The sequence below is a fragment of the Trichechus manatus genome, unplaced genomic scaffold, assembly GCF_000243295.1.
Source record: "Trichechus manatus latirostris isolate Lorelei unplaced genomic scaffold, TriManLat1.0 scaffold00157, whole genome shotgun sequence".
NCBI lineage: Eukaryota > Metazoa > Chordata > Mammalia > Sirenia > Trichechidae > Trichechus > Trichechus manatus.
Window position 1 is genome coordinate 2,400,778 of NW_004444093.1, and position 18,217 is coordinate 2,418,994.

Genomic DNA, 18,217 nt, shown 5'->3' on the forward strand with positions numbered 1-18,217 from the left:
GGGGGGGGGGACTGAGTCTCAGGGGAGTGAGGGTCCTGCCCAGGACCATGTGCAATGACTGTCCTCCAGGACCTGTGTCCCCACATGGACCCCATGCCCTGCTCTGGACAGGTGGCCCCACTTACCTCCCAATCTCTGAGCAGCGCTTGGCATCCGTGGCCACAGCTGCCCTGGGGTACACATGGTTGGGGTGCTGGGAGGATGAGGGCAGCCAGATGCAAAGGCCAGTGATGAGGGCCACCAGGACAACAGCCACCAGGCCCAGCACTGCGTACCGCTTCTTCATGGCTCTAGGCAAGTGTGGGGAGCAGAGTCAGGGCCCACCCCCCGCCCCGCAGAATAGACTGGATCCAAAGCCTCAGAAATACGACCCTGGGTCTCCCCCGGTCCCCCAAACCTTTGCTCAGACAGCTCCCTGAGCCAGGCAGTCCTGGTTCCTATTGCTGCCCCCAAGTCTTCCCTGCTCACTTGGGAGTCCCCTCCCAATAAAGACCATCTCTAGCTGGTCCCTCCAGGGAGCCCCTCCCAGCACTGTGCCCCCACTGTCAAGGGGTCTGATCCACCTGTGTCCCCCAGCTTGGCCTGAGCCCAGTGCTGCCCACAGCCTCCAGAGTGGCTTGCCCTCAAGAGGGCACCCCACAGTCCCCCTCGGGAAACCAGCATCTCAGCCACCATGGGATGGGACTTACCTCCTGTCATGGATTGAATTATGTCCCCCAAAAATATGTGTTATCAGTTTGGCTAGGCCATGATTCCCAGTATTGTGTGATTGTCCACCATTTTGCCATCTGATGCGATTTTCCAATGTATTGTAAATCCTACCTCTATGGTGTCAATGAGGTGTGATAGGCGGCAGTTACATTAATGAGGTAGGACTCAATCTACAGGATTGGATTGTGTCTTGAGCCAATCTCTTTTGAGATATAAAAGAGAGAAGCAAGCAGAGAGACAGGGGGACCTCATACCACCCAGAAGGCAGCACCAGGAGCAGACCGTGTCCTTTGGACCCAAGGTTCCTGCGTGGAGAAGGTCAGGGGAAGATTGATGACAATCTCCAGAGCAGACAGAGAAAGCCTTCCCCTGGAGCTGACATCCTGAATTTAGACTTCTAGCCTACTAGTCTATGAAAGAATAAACTTCTGTTTGTTAACACCATCCTCTTGTGGTATTTCTGTTATCCAGCAGCACTAGATAACTAAGACAGAATTTGGTACCGGGAGAGTAGGGGGCTGCTCTAACAGATACCTAAAATGTGGAAGCAGTTTTGAAACTGTGAATGGATAGAGGACTCAGAAGGAAGTGAGGAAAACTGTTAACACCAGAGACGGCACAGATGGTGAGAAGCTGCAGCAGAGAACTGGTGGCAACAGCAGAGAACCAGAAGCAGCAGAACCAGGAGACCAGCGCAAAACAGTGCTGGAGCCGACCTATGGAGAGAGAGAGCTGAGTGCCTTTGTGCGGGAGGCTTCCTGGCAGAGCAGGGTGCCTTCAGGCACTTATCAGTGGAGCTAGGCTTGCAAACCCACAGAGCAAGACAGCAGAGTATCTTCTGGTGGAAGTTTACTGGCAGAGTAGGGTGCCTCTAGGCACTTATCAGCAGAGCTACAGAGCTTTGGAACACCTGCCCCAGCAGGGCAGATGTGGGCCTGAGGGGCTGAGAGGCCAAGGAACCTGGAAGCAGAAGCTAAAGAGACAAGGAACATAGGATGCCAAGCTGTCTCAGTCTCAAAGGGTATGGTCACAACCTCTGGTATTTCAAAGGGTGGAGCCATGGCCTCTGGTGTTTCTAAGGGTGGAGTCGCAACTCAGATGGACTAGGAGAATGGTGCACCTAAAGGTGAGGGAATGGAGTTGTCTGTTCCAGTGGGCCTAGAAGGCGGAGCTGAAGCCCAGAGCTGAAGGGCCTCTGCTCAGAACCCAGAGAGTGTTGCCAATACCTAGAGTCTGGAGGACAAGGCCATTGTGTAAATGGTCTCAGAGAACAGAGGATTATTTTCAAGTTTTGAGAGCTAATGTAATGTGTTCTGCTTATTTGCTTGGTGCCTGTTATCCCTTCTTTCCCTCCAGTTTCTCCCATTTGTAATGGAAATGTCTAGCTTGTGCCTGTTCCACCATTGTACTTTGGAAGCAGATAACTTGTATTCTAGATTTCACAGATGAAGAAGAATTTTTGGATTTTGGACTTGGAGTTTATTTAAGGCTTTTGATATGATATGATGGGGTAAATATGTTTTACATGTGGCAAAGACACCTCCCGTCAGTAGGTGGGGACTCTGCGCCCTGCTAGGAGAGGCGGCCAGGAAACGCAGGAGGGCTTGGCTGAAATGGCCAGTGAAATAACTGGGGCCTTCCTCACACTGTGCAGGGGTCTTTTCCAAGCTTCCCAGCCAGGCAGCCCCCTCATCCTCCTGAAAATGGAAGGGTACCTGAGGCCACCCTGCCCACCCTCAGCTTGGCTTGTTTCTATTTACAGACCAGCTCTGGAGTCCCAGGCACTGTCAGTCCCCGCCTGCACATGACTGTGTCTAGCCTTTCTCCCAGATACAGCTAAGAAGGGCTTTGGGTAATGCTGCAGAAGTGCCAGGATGCAGGTTGTGCTACAAAGCGGGCGAAGCTACAAGGCTGGGACGCAGCACAGGGCAGGAAGTGCAGTTCAAGCCCTGGCCACCTCCTGTGTCTGTGCTGGCCTGTCCACTCAGCCTGTAGGACCCTGACACATCACTCACTTCCATGCCCCAGCAGCCCCTCTGTGCCAGGCTGTACCAGTGCACCACCTCAGGGGCATGGGGAGAATGAGGAGGTTAGGATGGGTGAGGCACTTGGAGCGTATTGCGACTCTGTCGGGGAGCCAGCAGCAGCCAGCCTCTGGCTCTTGTGTCATTTCCCTGTTGACCTCCCTTCCAGCCTGTGCAGGAAAGGACAGTAGTGGCCCTGGGACCCCCATGGCAGTGGCAGAAGGCCCAGAGGTGTGACACTAATGGGGAGGGAGAGGTATAGGACAGAGGTAGCAATGAGTGAACCCTCATCAGGGTCTAGGAACAGAGTCCTTGCCACCCCCACTCCTGAGGAGGGGGCTGCAGACACTGGGATAGAAGGACTTCCCCTTCCACCTCTGGGCTCAGTGAGCATGGGGGTGATGATGTGATGGCATGTGACTCCATCTTGTGAGGGGAAGTACAGAGCCCACCGCCTTCAGTGCAGGGGAGGACACCTGATCCCAGAGAAGATGGACCTGGCCACAACCGCTCATCCCCATGGGATTCAAACCAGCACCCCCATCACAGCCTGAAGCCCCACACTGCCCCTTCTTTAATCCTCCCAAAATACCCACAAGGCCATGCAGCCCCTGCCTAGCACACTGAGCACCCTGGGCTTCAGCCTGGCTGGGTTGGGGTCCCAGGTCCTGGTGGATATAACCTCACTGGGAGGTCCAAGAAGCCTCAGGAGCCAGCTGGCAGCAGGCAGCCTGCGCTCAGACATTGAACATTCCCAGCACATGCAGCTAGGCAGGGCGGGACGGGGCTGGCCAGGGTTCCCCAACCCCACCCACTAAGCAGACCCAGTGGCTCTGTCCGCTTGGCCAGCCATGGTGGGCCGCTAGGGGGCATGGGATCACCCCTCCTGGGCCATGGGGCCAGAGCTGAGGCCCCCTTTAGGCTACTCCCCTCCCCATCAGGACCCTGGGGTGGGCCACTGTGACCTTCTAGCCCCACACTCCAGCCTCCCTACCCATCCGTCTGTCCATCTGTTCACCCAAGGGCCCAGGTGGGTCCCTCCTCAGACTGCCGGGGACTGGGGAAGGGATCTGGGCATACTGACTGATCTCCTCCCACCAGGGGCAGGCAGCAGGAGGGCAGCCCAGCCCCTGCAGGCAGCAGTCCCCAGCCCTGTGGAAGACACCCTGCTGGGGGACTGGGCTTCCGTTTCCCACCCGCCTCCCCCTCAAGTTCTCAAAGACTCCACAGAAGAACGTCCAAGCCCAGAGGTCTGGCTTGCACCCAAGCTGGTGACAGGAGGCGAAACTGAGACCAGAGCATGGGCCAGTAGCAGTGCATGGCTTTGAACCCACGCTGCCCTGATTGGGACCCCAATATGCTTACCTGAGGCCCAGGGCAGTGGGGCCAGGCAAGCCCCTCCCTCAGACAGCTGGGCTTGGGGAAGGAGGCTGACTCGCAGCCTGGGAAAGTCTCAGCAACAGCGCCAGCTGCACCCTACCCGAGGAGCATCCCAGAGCCACGCCTGCATCTCCTGCAGGGCTCCACAAGGGGACCTCGGGATTGGAATTAGGATGCTGGGGTGGGCGCCTCTGAGGAGGAAGGGCTCACCTGGTCCCACAGGGGCTACAGGCCAGCTTGGTCAGTGCCCCGCAACCCCCCAGAAGAGGTCCAGCTGGCTGAGGGGACAGCGGGAGGCTGAGTCACAGCAGCAGGGGGGCACAGGGACTCAGCTGTCACCAGTTACTTAAGTTCTGGAAGGCCCTGGGCAGGGCTTCCCTCTTTCCCAGATTCTATTCCCTGAAAAGGCTGGATGTCCCCTGGTAAGCCCCTCCAGTGAGGCCAGGCTGGGCCCTCAGCTTGCCCCATCCCTACTCAGAGGGTCTGGAAGTCTAGAGAAGTTCCATTGTCGCAGAGAAGGTTCTCAAGGTAGTGAAGCAGAGCACAGCAGAGTGCCAGGCCAGAACCCGGGGCTGGGAGGCCTCGCCACACCCTGACTCAGACACCAACGGTTCCTCCCCAGAACACCTCCTGGGGCTCTGAACGCCAGGACTGGTTCCTCCACCTGTCCAGGAACATTAGTGCCCGAGGCCAGGGGAACCACCTGAGTGGCCCAGAAAGGCAGGGCCCAAAGTGGCCAGAGCTGCTCCCAGCCCACATGGCCTGGCCACGCCATCCATGTCCCTTGTGGCTTCATGTCCCCAACCAGCCCAGAGCCTAGAGCAGCAGTAACCCAGCCCAGCGGACTTTGGACATTGCTCTCCATTTCCTGTCTGCCAAGGACAAGGGTCAGCACCTCCTGAGTCATGTCCCCCCAGGCCTGCTGTTCCCAGGCCCCCAGAGCCCCTGCGGTCCCCAGTTGACATCTACTTTGTGCCTGTGACACACAGTCCCACCCACCTGAAAGCTACTGCTGCCTGCCCTGGTCATATGACCAGCGCAGGCCTGGCCTGTCACTCAGCACTTCGGACAGGCTCTGGACTGAACCCACCACACACCCTCCCTGAAATCCCTACCAGTCGCAGGATGCAGTGCTGGGATGGAGCCCTCTCCCAGCCGAGCCTCCTCTTGCAGACTAGGATGACCGGGAGGATGGATGGGTAGGAGCCAGGGACTGAGACCCCAGGATCTTTCCCTGAGGGCTGGACACCAGCCAGGAATGTCAGGGGACCGGGTTCTGCCTGGGTTGCTGCATTTCAGGGCTGAAGCTGGGAGGAGTCTGCAGTGGAGAACCACAGGGCTCTGCCTCGAGCCTCAACCTGCTCAGCTGTTTCCTCCCTGCCCAGGATGGCCCAGGATCAGTAGAGACAGGGGGGCAGGAAGAAGAATGTCTGAGTGGGCAGAGGACGGCTCAGACCCCAACAGATGACCCCAACAGGAAAACTCAGGCTGGGGCAAGTTGGGGGACAGAGGGTGGCCTGCAGTGGGGCACAGATGATGCCTGGCAGCAGCTGCAGGTCCCAGAGGAGAAGAGACGTCTCATCAAAGGCTGTATTAAAAGAGGCATGACATACAGAATGAAGGAAATCGAGTGGGTCAGAGGGGGCCGCAGAACATGGTGGATCTGGGGAAACGACATCACCCCAGGAATGGCTGTAGGGGCTGGGCTGGAGGTCTGCTCCACACCATATGGCTCCTGTCCTAGGCCATAAACAGTGACTGCGTTCTCTGTACCCAAGAGTATGCAAACCTCACCCACCCAGATATACTAGCTCTGTCTTCAGCTCTCCCCTCCTCCCAACACACACACACAGACCCCTCCAAGCCGAATCTGAGCAGAGAGGTTCCCAGGATGCAGCAGGGGGAGGCAGGAGGAAGAAAAGACACAGCAGCTGGCGGAGAGTTTCCCTGTTAATCCTGCAGCCCAGCCCATGCTGTGTCACCACAACCCCAGAGCCATGGGTATCCCAGCCAGGAATCGGAGGCTTAGGCAGACTCAGCGTCTCAAGGTCAGCTGACCGGGAAGCATGTGGAGCTGCAGGTGGGCCAGGACCCTCACTGGTCCTGCCAGCCCCCAGCTCAGAGACACCTCCCCCAGTATGAGAACGCAGCCCTCACCAATACCCAGGCCCAGAGTTGGACTCCGCCTCCTCTCTGGTGGTATCAGGTTGGGAATTAGGAAAAGCCACTACCTGCCCGGAAACTGTCGCAACAGCCATAGGCATCTGCAACGGCCACAGGCAGCCAGGCACCCCCTAGAGTTGTGCAATGCCCCCTTGCACAACCTGCCTTGCCCCATCCCCCACCTCACCCCAGTCGCATTCAGCCCCCAGAGAGGGTAAACAGGACCAGGCACACCGCTCCTCTCAGCCCCCATCCCAAGCTCACACCACACCCGAGTTGCCCCTCCCCCAGGGCTGCCTGACCTTTCGGTCTCAGTTTCTCCTTGAGGCACTCCTCCCGTTTAATTCCAAGAAATCCACTTCCTGGGAGCCTAGTGGTTTCCTTAAAGGTGTCTTCAAAGAAGTCAGGTAGCTCCCCCTCCCCACCTCCCCCCCCCAGCCCTCTTGCATGCAACCAGCACCTGAGGCAAAGAAAGAGAGCCTGGACAGGTGGTTTCAACCCCATTTACCAGATGAGAAAACAGAGGCCTCCGCCCCATACACAGTCAAAGGAGCCCAAGGCTTGGCCCACATATGCACCACTCCCCGCTAAGTGCAGCTCACGCCCATTTCACAGGTATATACTCTGAGGCTCACATGGAGAAAAGGATGCCTCCAGACCACAGCTGAGCACATGGCTGAGCTGGGGCTCCCATGAGGTCTGAAGCCTGAGCTCACCCACCTAGACATCCAGCAGCTCAGAGAGGGTGAGTGGCACTTTGGGGTCACACAGCACTGGGGCGCAGCCAGACTCACCAGGCTCTGGCCAGTCCTCCTGTTGCGTTCCAGCACTGAGCCGGATCCCCAGCTGTGACTGCTGCTCCTCCCCTCCTTACCCTACACCCTGGGGGGAGGACAGCTTTAAAGGCACAGGAACACTCCAGGTAGGAAGAAGCTGTGTGCCCCAGGGCAGCTCAGGGCCTGCCTGAGCCCACTGGGGTCCCATACCTAGACTGAGAGCCCTTAGCTCTGAAGGCTTTGGGGGCTGAATGAGGCTGGGTTTCCCTGAAAGCAGAGGGTCAGACCAAAGGTGTCCTGGGTGGAGGTGAGCTTCCCATCAGGGGAGGAATGTAAACATCTAAAGCCCAACCAGATCTGAGGAGCTTTAGGTTCTCCCACAATTCCAGGGTGGGAGAAGCCCCAAACATGCCCTTGTCCTCCACCCTCAGGGTTGCATGTGGGGTGTCTGGGGGCTATCATTCAGGGACCCTAGTCACTCAGACTGAAGGGAGCCTGTTCCTGTCCTTCAGCTTGCCGAGGTGTTAGCAGGTGGCTGATGGTGGTCAGGAGGCAGTGGCGGCAGGGAGGAAGGATGGGGGTCCTGGAGCCAAGCCAGCCTTTGGAGCCTTATTTGACCTAGCTGATCCTGCCCTCACCTGCTCTGGCCCAAGGAATGGGAGCTGAGATTGGATCAGGGAGGACACTCCAGGCAGAGGGGGCCCTTTGAGACACAGCCTGGAGGTGCTCAGGGACTGAAGGCTCCTCCAGGGGCCTCCTTGAGACCTTCTGGCCTCCTGCCCTTCCTGAGCCTGATGCATTGAGGCTGGGAAGGGAGGTGGCTGAGCTCAGACCTGAAGGCCAGGCTGTCATGCCTGGAGTTTGAGAGCTCCTCAAGGCTGGTGAATGTGTCACTGGCTGGTAACCCATTAACCAGGCTCACTGGTTAATATCCTGGTGGGTCCACTTTAGCAGCCGGCCTGGTTCTGGCGATGGGCAGAGGGCAGGGGCTGTGAAAGGCAGCACTGGTAGCACATGGATAAGGGGCTGGCCAAGCAGGGCCCCCTGTGCCCATGTGCCTGAGGAGCATTCCTGGGCCAGCTGGCCTCCAGCCAGGGGCAGCTGCAGGCAGCGCAGGGTCTGCCACCCACTACCTCAATGCCTTTCATTTAATCACCTTCGCTGTGCCAGCCCCGACAGCCAGAGTACTGCGGGGGCCTTGATCAGACAGGGCTGGGGCTGGTCCAGTGGGCAGGTGGCTCAGCAAAGACCCAGCTCCCCTCTGAGATACAGCCCAAGATGCCCTCCAAGCCCTTCCTGTTCCAAAAAGCAGGGCCTGCCCCACCTCCCTGCCTGCGAAACAGGGCACTGGGTGGTCAAGAAGGTGCTGCAACACAGGATACCACAGCCGAGAGGCGAAGGACTTGCCCAAAGCCACTGGCAATGCAGTGACCCATGACGGGGAAGACTGTGCAAACCACCTTCTGCACTTCTCACTTCGGCCTTCCCCAGGCCCACCAACTGTCAGGTTCGGGAAGCACCTGCAGGTCTCATGCCAAGGTCAGGCCATGGCTGCTGACATACGACATCTCAGGGAGCAGGCAAGGCGGGTGCTGCAGGTATATAGTCCTGGTCCGGCCCTTAGAACCGCCTGGCAGGACGTCAGCCCCCTGGGACACTTTGTGTCCCCTGCTTCCCTGGCACCGAGGAGGCACTTGGTAAACTGGTTGGACAAAACTGACTTCAAACCCAAGCATCGTAGCATCTTAATCTTTAGGATCACAAATCTCAAGGCTTTGGTCTCCTATCTCCCATCTCCAGCATGCCGCCTCCAGGGAAGACAAGCCATGGTTGGTTGGAAAGTTCTTCCCAGGGTTGAGCCCTAATTTTCCTTCTTGTACTGCCTGCTGGGGCAGCAACAGCAGGACTGACTCAGACCCTGAGGCCACAGAGCAGAGGAGCAGGGGCCACCCTGTCCCTGGAGGGCCAGCTTCTCAGAGCTGCACAGACCACAGTGAAGGGATAGAACAAAGACTCCAACTCAGTGAGGGGCTGCTGCTGCCCCTTGAGGCACAAGACAAGTGCAGGCCAACCAGAGCCCTCGCACCCCGGGGCTGGGCCACTCCACCTCGCAGAGAGCCTGGCCGATAGCAGTGCCAGCACCTACCTGGATGTAGGACAGCGGCAGGAGTGGGGCCAAGGCGGGGCCTCCAAAGATGTCAGCTCATTAACACCTAGGAGCATCCTGCACCTAGAGGCACCAAGTCCAACTCCTGAACTGCAGGCAGGTGGACAGATAGCCGAGGGCCCTAGGTTCAAATCCTATCCCACTCACTGTCAGTGTGGAGACCTGAGAGGCTTCCCTTTCTGTCCTTAGTTTCCCACCTGGAGCACAGGGGCAGTTCTCTAAGACGGTCATGCATAGACTGAGCCTGCAGGAAGCACTCGCTTCCTTCAAGGCCCCCAGCCCAGCCCAACCCCCAAGCCTCCAGACACCTCTGAGCAGAGGCCCCTAGTGCCCATCCTGGCTGCAGACCTGTGGGACAGCCCGCCCTCTCCTCTGCCCACAGCACTCTGCACAGGTGGCATTTATCACCCCATCATCATCTGTGGTGTCTGGCAGCAACTGAGGACTAGGGGTGGGGCACATATCTGAGTCTTATCTGCCGCCCTTCCCCCGCTGTTCATGGCCATCTCCAGGGCCCCACAAACCGCCTGTCCACCACCCCTTCCTGACCAAAGCCAGCCAGTTCTGCCCAAACTGCCTAACTTTCCTGTCCACACTCTGCAGGGCTTCCAGGACCCCCACCTGTCCTGTGGGACCACCTTGAGCTCGCGCTGGTCCCCCATGTGCTTTGAGCCCAAGCCACGCTGCTGATGCTGGCTGCCTTGGCCAACATGCCCAAACCTGAGCTCAGCACCTGCCCTCCCCCGGCTGCTCCAGGATGGCGCTGCGTAGGTCAACTGGTCCTGTATGGCCAGCCTCTTTACCAGTCCTGCCCAGCTGCTGCCACCTCCCGCTGCACCTGGCCCCAGCCCCTGTGGGCTACCCCCTCACCTGGCGATGCCCCTCCACAGCTCCCAGCCCCTCCACTGTCTCCCTCCTGCAGCTCGAGTGCCCCGCATGCAAATCAGGGCACACCCCTCCCTTCCTGAAAGCCCTTCTGAGGATAAATTGCAACCTTGCCGGCCCCGCCCCTTCCACTGTCTGGTTACTGTGACTTCCAGGGAACACAGACCTTGTCTGTCTTCATCCCCTGGTACCTAGTAATCAGCACTGAGTGGACAAATGATGGCTGACGGGTGGCCCAATGGATTCAGTAAAAAGCTGTAGAAGATGCATTAGTAAAAGTAGCTCACACAGGTGGAACGCCAGTGGTGTGCTGGAACCCTTCCAGTTGTGTCTCTGCTTCTTCAACACCTTTGCCAGAGGGGCATTTGACTGTCCCCATTTTACAGATGAGGCAACTGAGGTTTGCAGAGGCTACCTACTTTGCCTAGGGTTGCATACCCAGTAAGTGGCAGCCCAGGGGTCTTGAACCTGGGTCCTGAGCCTGATCTGTACCACCCACACACTGCTGCCTCTGACACCCACTCTGGCAATTCCTGACACTGCAAAAGACTGACAGTCCACCCTTACAGAGAGAGCACCAAGGAACCTCGGACTCCATAGAGGATCCGCCTGTGCCCTTCCTCCCAGTGACTGCTCTGAAACCATCCTGCATCCTTCTTTGCTGTGGCTGCCAGGAGGCTCACTGGCCCCAGCTACTAGCTGAGGCACAATTAGCCCCAGCTTGGCTTTTCTCCCCCTAGGCTTGGACTTTCCCATTCCATGGGTGGAGCAGGGGCCCAAAGGTGAGTCAGGTCGAGGTCCAGCACAGCCCTCCACCCCGCCTACTGAGCCACTGGACCTTGGTTCTCTGTCACTCCAGCTGGGCCACCACATAGCAGCTGAGGACTTGTGAAGGCAAAGGTGTGGCTGTCACCACTACTTGCCTCCTAGCAGGGCCCACTAGGGGCCCAGGAGCACACCACAGGGCCTGGAGTCCAGCAGTGCCCCCAAGTCTCCCCGCCTCAGTGACTCCCAGGGGCTGCAGGGCTGTCTCGAGGGGCCCAGCGCAAGCCCTGGAACCTCCAATCTTCCCTGGGCCTGAGACAGCCACATCACAGCCCTGCCCACCCCACAGAGTCTCCATAGCAACTCCAGGGGGAGGGGTGGCAGCCACTGGTTAAATGCCCATGGAGGCGGGAGAGGGGGTAGCCCTGACTCCGGGAGCTCCCACCCAAATCAGATCAGGCCAGAGACTTCCCAGAGCGCCAACTCAGCATGCCCCCCGCCCCACCCCTCTGCAGACTGAGATGAGCCCATCCCAGATCTGGCCCAGGCCCCACCTTCTCTCCTTTTCTGGAGTGCAGTCCTCCAGGAATCTTTCAGCGAGGGCCTCAGAGGGTGGGGCAAGGGGGGTGGGGTGCTCTGCTTTCCACAGGATTCTACGTTCTGGGCACCCCACCCCCCATGCCACTGCCTCTATGTCCTGTTCATGACACCTAGGCTCAGCCTCCCCCCTCCCCGCCACACCTCTACCTCAGTCTCTCACATTCTCAAGGTCACTGTCCAGAGAGAACGTGGCTAGGACCCTGGAGCCATCCCAGCTCTGGCTCCTGCCCTGAGGGTACAGGGAGAGACCGGCTTACCGGCTGAGGGCTGGGCTGCATTCCCAGAGGCCACCCAGGAACTGGGCTGCTGCTAAGGCCGGGGCCGAGCCACCACATCCCTGCAGCACAGTGCCCCAACTGGGGAAGGCAGGCTGTTGGCCACGCAGGTCTGCCAAGGAGGAAACCTGTGATGCCAAGGTGGCACTGGACAATGCCAGCCACAGGAGAGGGAAGGGGGGCAACTGGGTCCAGCTGGCAGAGGCCAGGGGACAAGGGGGTCCCAGACAGAAAGAAATCTAGGAGAGAGACCAACAGGGTGCCCAAGCAGGCAACGGGTTGGAGGGCAATGGTCAGGGACTAGGACTCTTCATCCTTTCTCGTCTAGGGGCTCAGCTGAGAAGAGATGGGTGCTCAGCTCCCTGTCCCTTGACACAGCCCTGGGTGGGCAATGATTACCCTAAGGGAAGAAGCTGCACTGTCCTCACCGCATGCCTTCAGACAGGCCTCCCCTCACACACACACACACACCTGTCTGCCTTCGAATGGGTCTTCCCTCACACATACACACGCACACACACCCATCTATGCCTTCGGATTGGTGTCCCCTCACAGACACACACACACACACACACACACACACACACACGTCTGTGCCTTTGGACTGGTGTCCCCTCATATACACACACACATACTTCTTTGCCTTCAGATGGGTCTCCCTCCCCACATACACGCGCGCCTGTGCCCATCCCCTCATGCTGGGCACCCACCCTCCTTGCCTTTCACTGTCCCAAATGGCCCCCACCCAGGGAGCCAAAAGCTGGGGCTTTGAGAGGGGTCCAAAGCTGGGGCTGCTGCAGAGGGGCAGCTGGCCTCGAACCCAGCAGCCCTAGTGGGGGACCCTTGAGCAGGTCGGGTCCAAACCTGGTCCCCAAGAGGAGCCAAGGCACCCCTCCCACTGCTCCATCCCAGCCATTCCTCAGGTGGGAAGCTGGAATCAGTCTTGCCAAGCCTGCGTGAGCCAGGCTAACCATTAACCAGAGTTCCTATCCTGGTTATCTCCCAGGCAGGGGTCAGCGGGCGGCCCCAGCCCACCGACCAGGCCTGTCCCCGCCAAGCAGGCAGCGGCAGTAAATGTTTGCGGTGCAGGGGTGGCGGGTCAGATGCTACAACTGCGCTGCAGGGAGAGTCCTCAGAGCAGGTGCGGCGTTGGCCTAAAGTGGCAACCGCAGCGAGCCCCACCCTGCCCGCGAACTCCACGTCCAGTGCTCTTTGCTCCGCCAAAGTGACTCCACAGCCAGCCCAGGGCCAGAGGGTTGAGAGGCTCCAAATGCCACCTCTTCTGACGCGCCTCTTCTGCCGCGAGTCAGCACGACCCCTACCAAGCCCAGTGTGTGGGGAACTCCGGAGCCTTCAGCAGGAGCGCCCACCTCAGCCCCGCCCCTCCCTGCCCAGGCCCTGCCACCCCCTCCCGGGCCCCTCGCTCCCAAACATGGCATACCAGGCCCCGCCCCCCTCCACCCCGCACCAGTTCCTGTGCCCAGCCACGCCGGCCCGGGCCTCGCACCCCTCCCCCGCGACGGCATCCGGGGCCTCGCGCCCTGCTATCTCAGGCCAGGCCAGGCCAGGCCAGGGAGGTGGTGGGGCGGGGCCAGCACACCTGCCCTCCCGCCGGCTCGGCGCCGGCCGTAGAGGCCTGACTGGGTCGGCGGGCGAGGGCCGAGGTGTGATACGAGGCCAGGGAGGCGACAGAGTGCAGGCCCACGCCCAACGAGCGCCGAGTGCATTGGCTCCGCGAGATCCAGTCCACGCTCCGCGAGCAGCAGCCGAAGCGCGCCCAGCAGCTGCTGCGCGTCCTGCGCCCGGCGAGAGAAGGAGCGGAGCTGGCCCTAGCGGGGGCCGGGAGCCAGGGGCCAGGGGCCGGGGGGTGATGCAGAGCTGCACGGGTTGCGGGATGGGTGTCTTATCTGGGCAGGAGGCGACTGGCTGTTGTGAGGACTGAGGGAGGCTGGATAAAATGGGTGTGTGCAGAGGAGTTGGGAGTGTGCCCGCTGTGTTGTGTCTCTGGGTTGGAGAGCGATTGTGTGTGTTGAGGACGTGCCCCAGCCTGAGCTCAGAGCTCAGATTCAGGCCTCAGAAGCAAGCGGGACTGGAGGAGTGACAAGTGTGGGGCCAACCATCTTGTACTGAGGGGGAGCAGGAAGAGGGCAGGTCCCCTCCTCCAGAGTGGGGGAGGCCACAGCCCCTGGTCTGCAGTACAGCCTCCCCAGAGGACAACATCACAGCCCAGACAGCCCAGCACACGTCACCTGTCCTCCTAGCAGGCAGCTTGTGCCCACTGAAGACCCACAACCACATCTCTACACCACAACAGTACATCTGGGTGGCGTCCAAGCACCAGGACCTGAGTTTCAAACTTTGAGCCCCTGGCTGCCCTAGGAAATGTGGGTTCTAGCACCAGGATCTTCATTCACCAGGCAAGCCCCTACCCGTGCAGCAGCTGCCACCGCCACCTGTCCATCCTGTGGGCCACAATCATCCATGCAGGTCTTTGACCTACAGAAGGTGAATGATTAGAGATGGGGAATGAAGGCTTACAGTGAAGAGGTAGCCCAGGGCCACCAGCACCTCCTGTACACCGGACCTCCTTTCTCTGGGCCCCACAGGCTGAAAGTGGAGCTGGCCCTTTAAGAGGCACTGCCATGGCCTCTGCCTCGGAGGCAAGCTGTGGTCTGGGGCCCTGTCTGGGTCAGCCTGGGCTCGCCAGCCACCCTCCCTGCCACTGATCATCCCTACCTGGCATCTCTGAGTTTTAAATGCTAACAGCAGAGCAATGCTGGTTCTGTCTGAGGCACCAGCTGGGTGTTGGGAGGAAAGGCCCCTCCTCAGAGACCCCTAGGTCACTCTCTTGGGTGCCAGGAGTTGGAACTTGGGCCCCCGAGAAGCCCCTGCCCTGCCGTATCTTCAGGGACATGCAGCCCTAGCCACAGGCATCACACCTGGCCTGTCTTTCCAAGTCTGAGCTTATGCATGGAGCATATGGTTTGGGGAGAGCCCTCCCAATTGTGCTTGCCCCACAGCTGGTCATATAGCCTCTAGTCAGGCCCAAAGGGAGCTAAGCACCAGACCAGGCCTATGGGCGTGGACAGAGGAGAAGGCCCAGGAGTGGGGCACAAAGGCCAGGGCAGGCTTGGGGCCTGGCAGTGGGGCTGTGCCTGTGGTGAGAGAGGGTGGACAGGGAGGTGGGTGGGCTGGGGAGGCTTGAATGCCAGGCCACAGGCCTCTGAAGGTGCCTGTGAATGCCGTGTCTAAGCCCCTGATGTTGCCCTTGAACATCACGAATGTGTCAAGGGTCAAGCTCAGGTGTGTGTCCATGAGGCAAACCCTGGCAGCCCGAGGGTGGACTGGAGGGGTAGCAGGAGGCCAGGAGCCCCAGAGGAGGGTGGACAGGAGCAGTGGGAGGGAGAGGAGAGGACTGGCGAGGTAAGTTGGGAGCAGAGGATGAGGGAAGAATTCTGGGTGATTCCCAAGTACCTGGGGGAGGGGCCCAGGAGAGGCAGGCTCCAGGGGAGGTGAGCACCCTGGGTCTGAGCTGAGAAAGAAGTTGCCCCACAGGATGGTCCTGGGACATGTCAGCAGACAGTGGCCATAGCTCAAAAGGGCTCAGAGAGAGGTGGGGGCCAGAGGGTCCCAAAGGGGACACTGGAGGACAGTGTCATTTAAGGGGCCCGCAGAGAATCCCCCTGAACAAGCCACCACCTCAGCAAAGGCAGGGTGTCACAACACCAGTTTCACCACCAGGCAGTGTGGTCTGCAGGCTCAGGGACCTGCTCATTGCACCCTCCCTCCTAAAGGGGGGCTTGGAGGAGGGAGGCCCACCCTCGTTCAGTTGAATCTCTCCTCACTGCCTGCAGCACCTGGGCCACTAGGGGACCCTTCTCAACCTGGTGGAACCTGTCTCCGATGACCTGCTTGTCAGCTTGGCCTGGGACTTGCAGTGCCCCAGGGTGGGGCTAAGCCTGGATCCATGTCTGGCCTGCAGTGTGGCAGAGGCAGGTCCCTGTCCCTTTCTGGGACCTGATGCCTTGGCTCCATGTAAGAGGCTGGCCAACAGCTGAGTGCATGTGAGCCATGCTTCCGCCGTCCTGAATTGTAGTGCATGGGGTGAACCCATTTCCCAGTGGCGGCACGTCCTACGGGGGCCTGCAGGACATAAACTGTCCTGACAGATCTGCTGATGGGACTAGAGCTCCTCAGAGCTGCCTCAGACTGGAGTCCTGTCTGCACATCCCCATCTGGTGCAGACACTCTCAGGGACAGCCTGCTCACTGCTTCCCATGACAGCTCGGGCCTTATGCAGAGTTGCATCTACCTGCAGCCCCTGCCATGCAACACGCCTGCCCAGCGCCCTGCACTGACTGGCCTGCAGATGTCCTGCATGAGCACTGAGGGTGTCATGCTTCTGGCAGCCCCTGGCGCCCAGGCACACAAGTCCACGTAGGAAACAGGGTATCTGCTGCGGGTCCTCCCCACTCTGAACGCCCACATCAGGTGGGATTGTCATCGAGAGTCCTGAGGCAGCCTGTAGCTGTCACAGTAGCCCGGGGCTCATTGCCACCTGTGGGAGTGTGTGGGGACTGGTAACAGGGACCAGAGAAAGGAGCATGCAGACAGTGGTGTGTGCTCAGTCGCCCTGTGTAAAGCGGGGATTCACACAAACCCTGCATTTTGCCCAGAACCGGGTCTCTCTGAAGGCCTGGTCAGGACCTAGACAGCCAGGTGTTTGTAGGGTAGAACTTTCAATGCCCAGCCCACCATCCCAGCCCCAGCCCCACCAGTGCTGTCCGGCTTGGAGAGGCAGAGGAAGACAAGCTGACCTGGGCTGCTCCTACTTCTTGGGGGGGGGGTGTCAGTGAGAGGGCTCCCTGGAGCAGGCTCGTCCGGCCTCCCCCTTCGGCGAGTTCCCTGGAGCGCCAAGGGTAGGCTGGGAGCTGGCTGATGGCCTGAGACGCTGGCCCTGGGCCTCAAGGCCAGAACAAGGGCCCATTGTCTAGTGTCTTTTCGCCAGGCACTTTGGGCCTCAGACCAGCCTGTCCAGCTCCCAGTGGGCGGCCTCCCCTGGGCCCAGGCCAGGCTACAGCTAGGGCGGGGGGAGTGGGGGCTGGTGGGCTGCTCTGAGATACATAACACTTAAAGACACACACCTCGAGGGGGCGGGGGGTGGGGCTCGGCCTCATGCTGACAAAACACTGCCCTACCTCTGCAGGACTATGAGCTAGCTCTGGACGTCCTCAGATAATATCTGCTGGCAGCTCACCTGCTACCTCAGCCTGAAATCCAGGTGGCCGCGGGACCCTGGCCTGCTCCACATGAAGAGCCAGGTAAGGGGTAAGGGGGCAGCCGCCACCTCTCCTCTGATGCCTGGGCCCGTTCCGGGCTCCCTATTGCTCCAGCTGGCATGATTGGAAGCACAGCTGCCCAAATGGAGAACTGGTGCCTGAACCCCACTTTGTGAGCCCCCATCCTAGAAGCCCCCCCAGCCCCCACCCTGGCCCCATAGCTGCTCTCGTCTCCCTGGGACTGTCCCACCTCCATCCCCCTCAGTCCTGGCCTGGCCCCAGGTAGTGTTAGCATGCATTGGCTGAGCCTTCCCACAGGCTTCGATCAAGGTGGATGCTGCGTGAAGATGTCCAGGGAAGGAAATTGAGGTTTGGAGAGGCCACGTGGCTCTCCTAAGCCCACATCCTGCCTGGTTTTCCTGTAGACCCTCAGGAATGCTCCACCAGCTCCTGTCTGCCTGAGGCAGAGGCTCCAGGTGGCCCGAGAGGCCACCTCTCATGGCCACAAACTCAGCCCTGGAGTGGGCCACAGACACCCAGGCCCAGGGCCCAGAGCCTCTGCCCTGCCTCACCCAGTTCCTGCTCAAAGGCAGCCAGCTGACAAGGGCCACCACCCAGGCACCTACCAAGGCCATCAAGGACCCTGCCAAGTTCTCCTCGCTGGCCTAGGTGGACCTGGGCAAGAACAAGGATGTGGCCTTCCTGCCCCAGCCCCTGCTAGTTGGCCTGTACTGATGGCTCAGCCATCGCACCACACTGTCCACCATCCACAAAAGCCTGGACCTCGAGCCCAAGGGCCGCGTGGCTGGGGCCGCCCCCTTTGCTGCCACCTGGTGTTCTGCGGCTGCAGCGCCAGGGCCCAAGCCCCAGGCCTGCTGCACCAGGTGACCTCCCTGGCTCAAGGCCACACGAAGGAATGACTATTCTGAGCACATGGGGTGGGGGTGGGGGGCATGAGGATGGACTAATCAGAGCCACATTGTCAGCCCAGCCTGGATCTCAGCCCCCCTCAGCAGGGGCCATACCCACCATGCAGACCCCACCCTAAAGGGTGCCACCCCCTGTCGCATCGGCGACGGTTGTCGGGGCTCGCGGTGGCAGAGACAATAACCAATGCCACAACTCTTACAGAGAAGTGGGGCCAGGAGGGTCACTCTGAGGAGTCGAACCCCGGCTTCAGTCCCAGGAGTTT

The 18,217-nt window shown here is 59.9% G+C and overlaps 1 protein-coding gene across 2 annotated transcripts in view; it reads right to left on the minus strand.

Moving 5' to 3' along the window:
- The window catches only part of LOC101350669 (glutathione hydrolase 1 proenzyme), a 21,530-nt gene extending 11,370 nt beyond the window's left edge, over positions 1 to 10,160 (minus strand). The window contains exons 1-2 of one of the 2 annotated variants that reach the window (XM_023740525.1): positions 10,092 to 10,160; positions 126 to 290 (exon numbers count right to left, since the gene is read on the minus strand). In XM_023740525.1, the coding sequence (XP_023596293.1) occupies positions 126 to 290; positions 10,092 to 10,159 (233 nt within the window). In that variant the 5' untranslated portion in view covers position 10,160. The remainder of the gene's footprint in view (positions 1 to 125; positions 291 to 10,091) is intronic. The other variant, XM_004386167.2, reaches the window with a different exon arrangement.
- Positions 10,161 to 18,217: the final 8,057 nt, after the last annotated feature.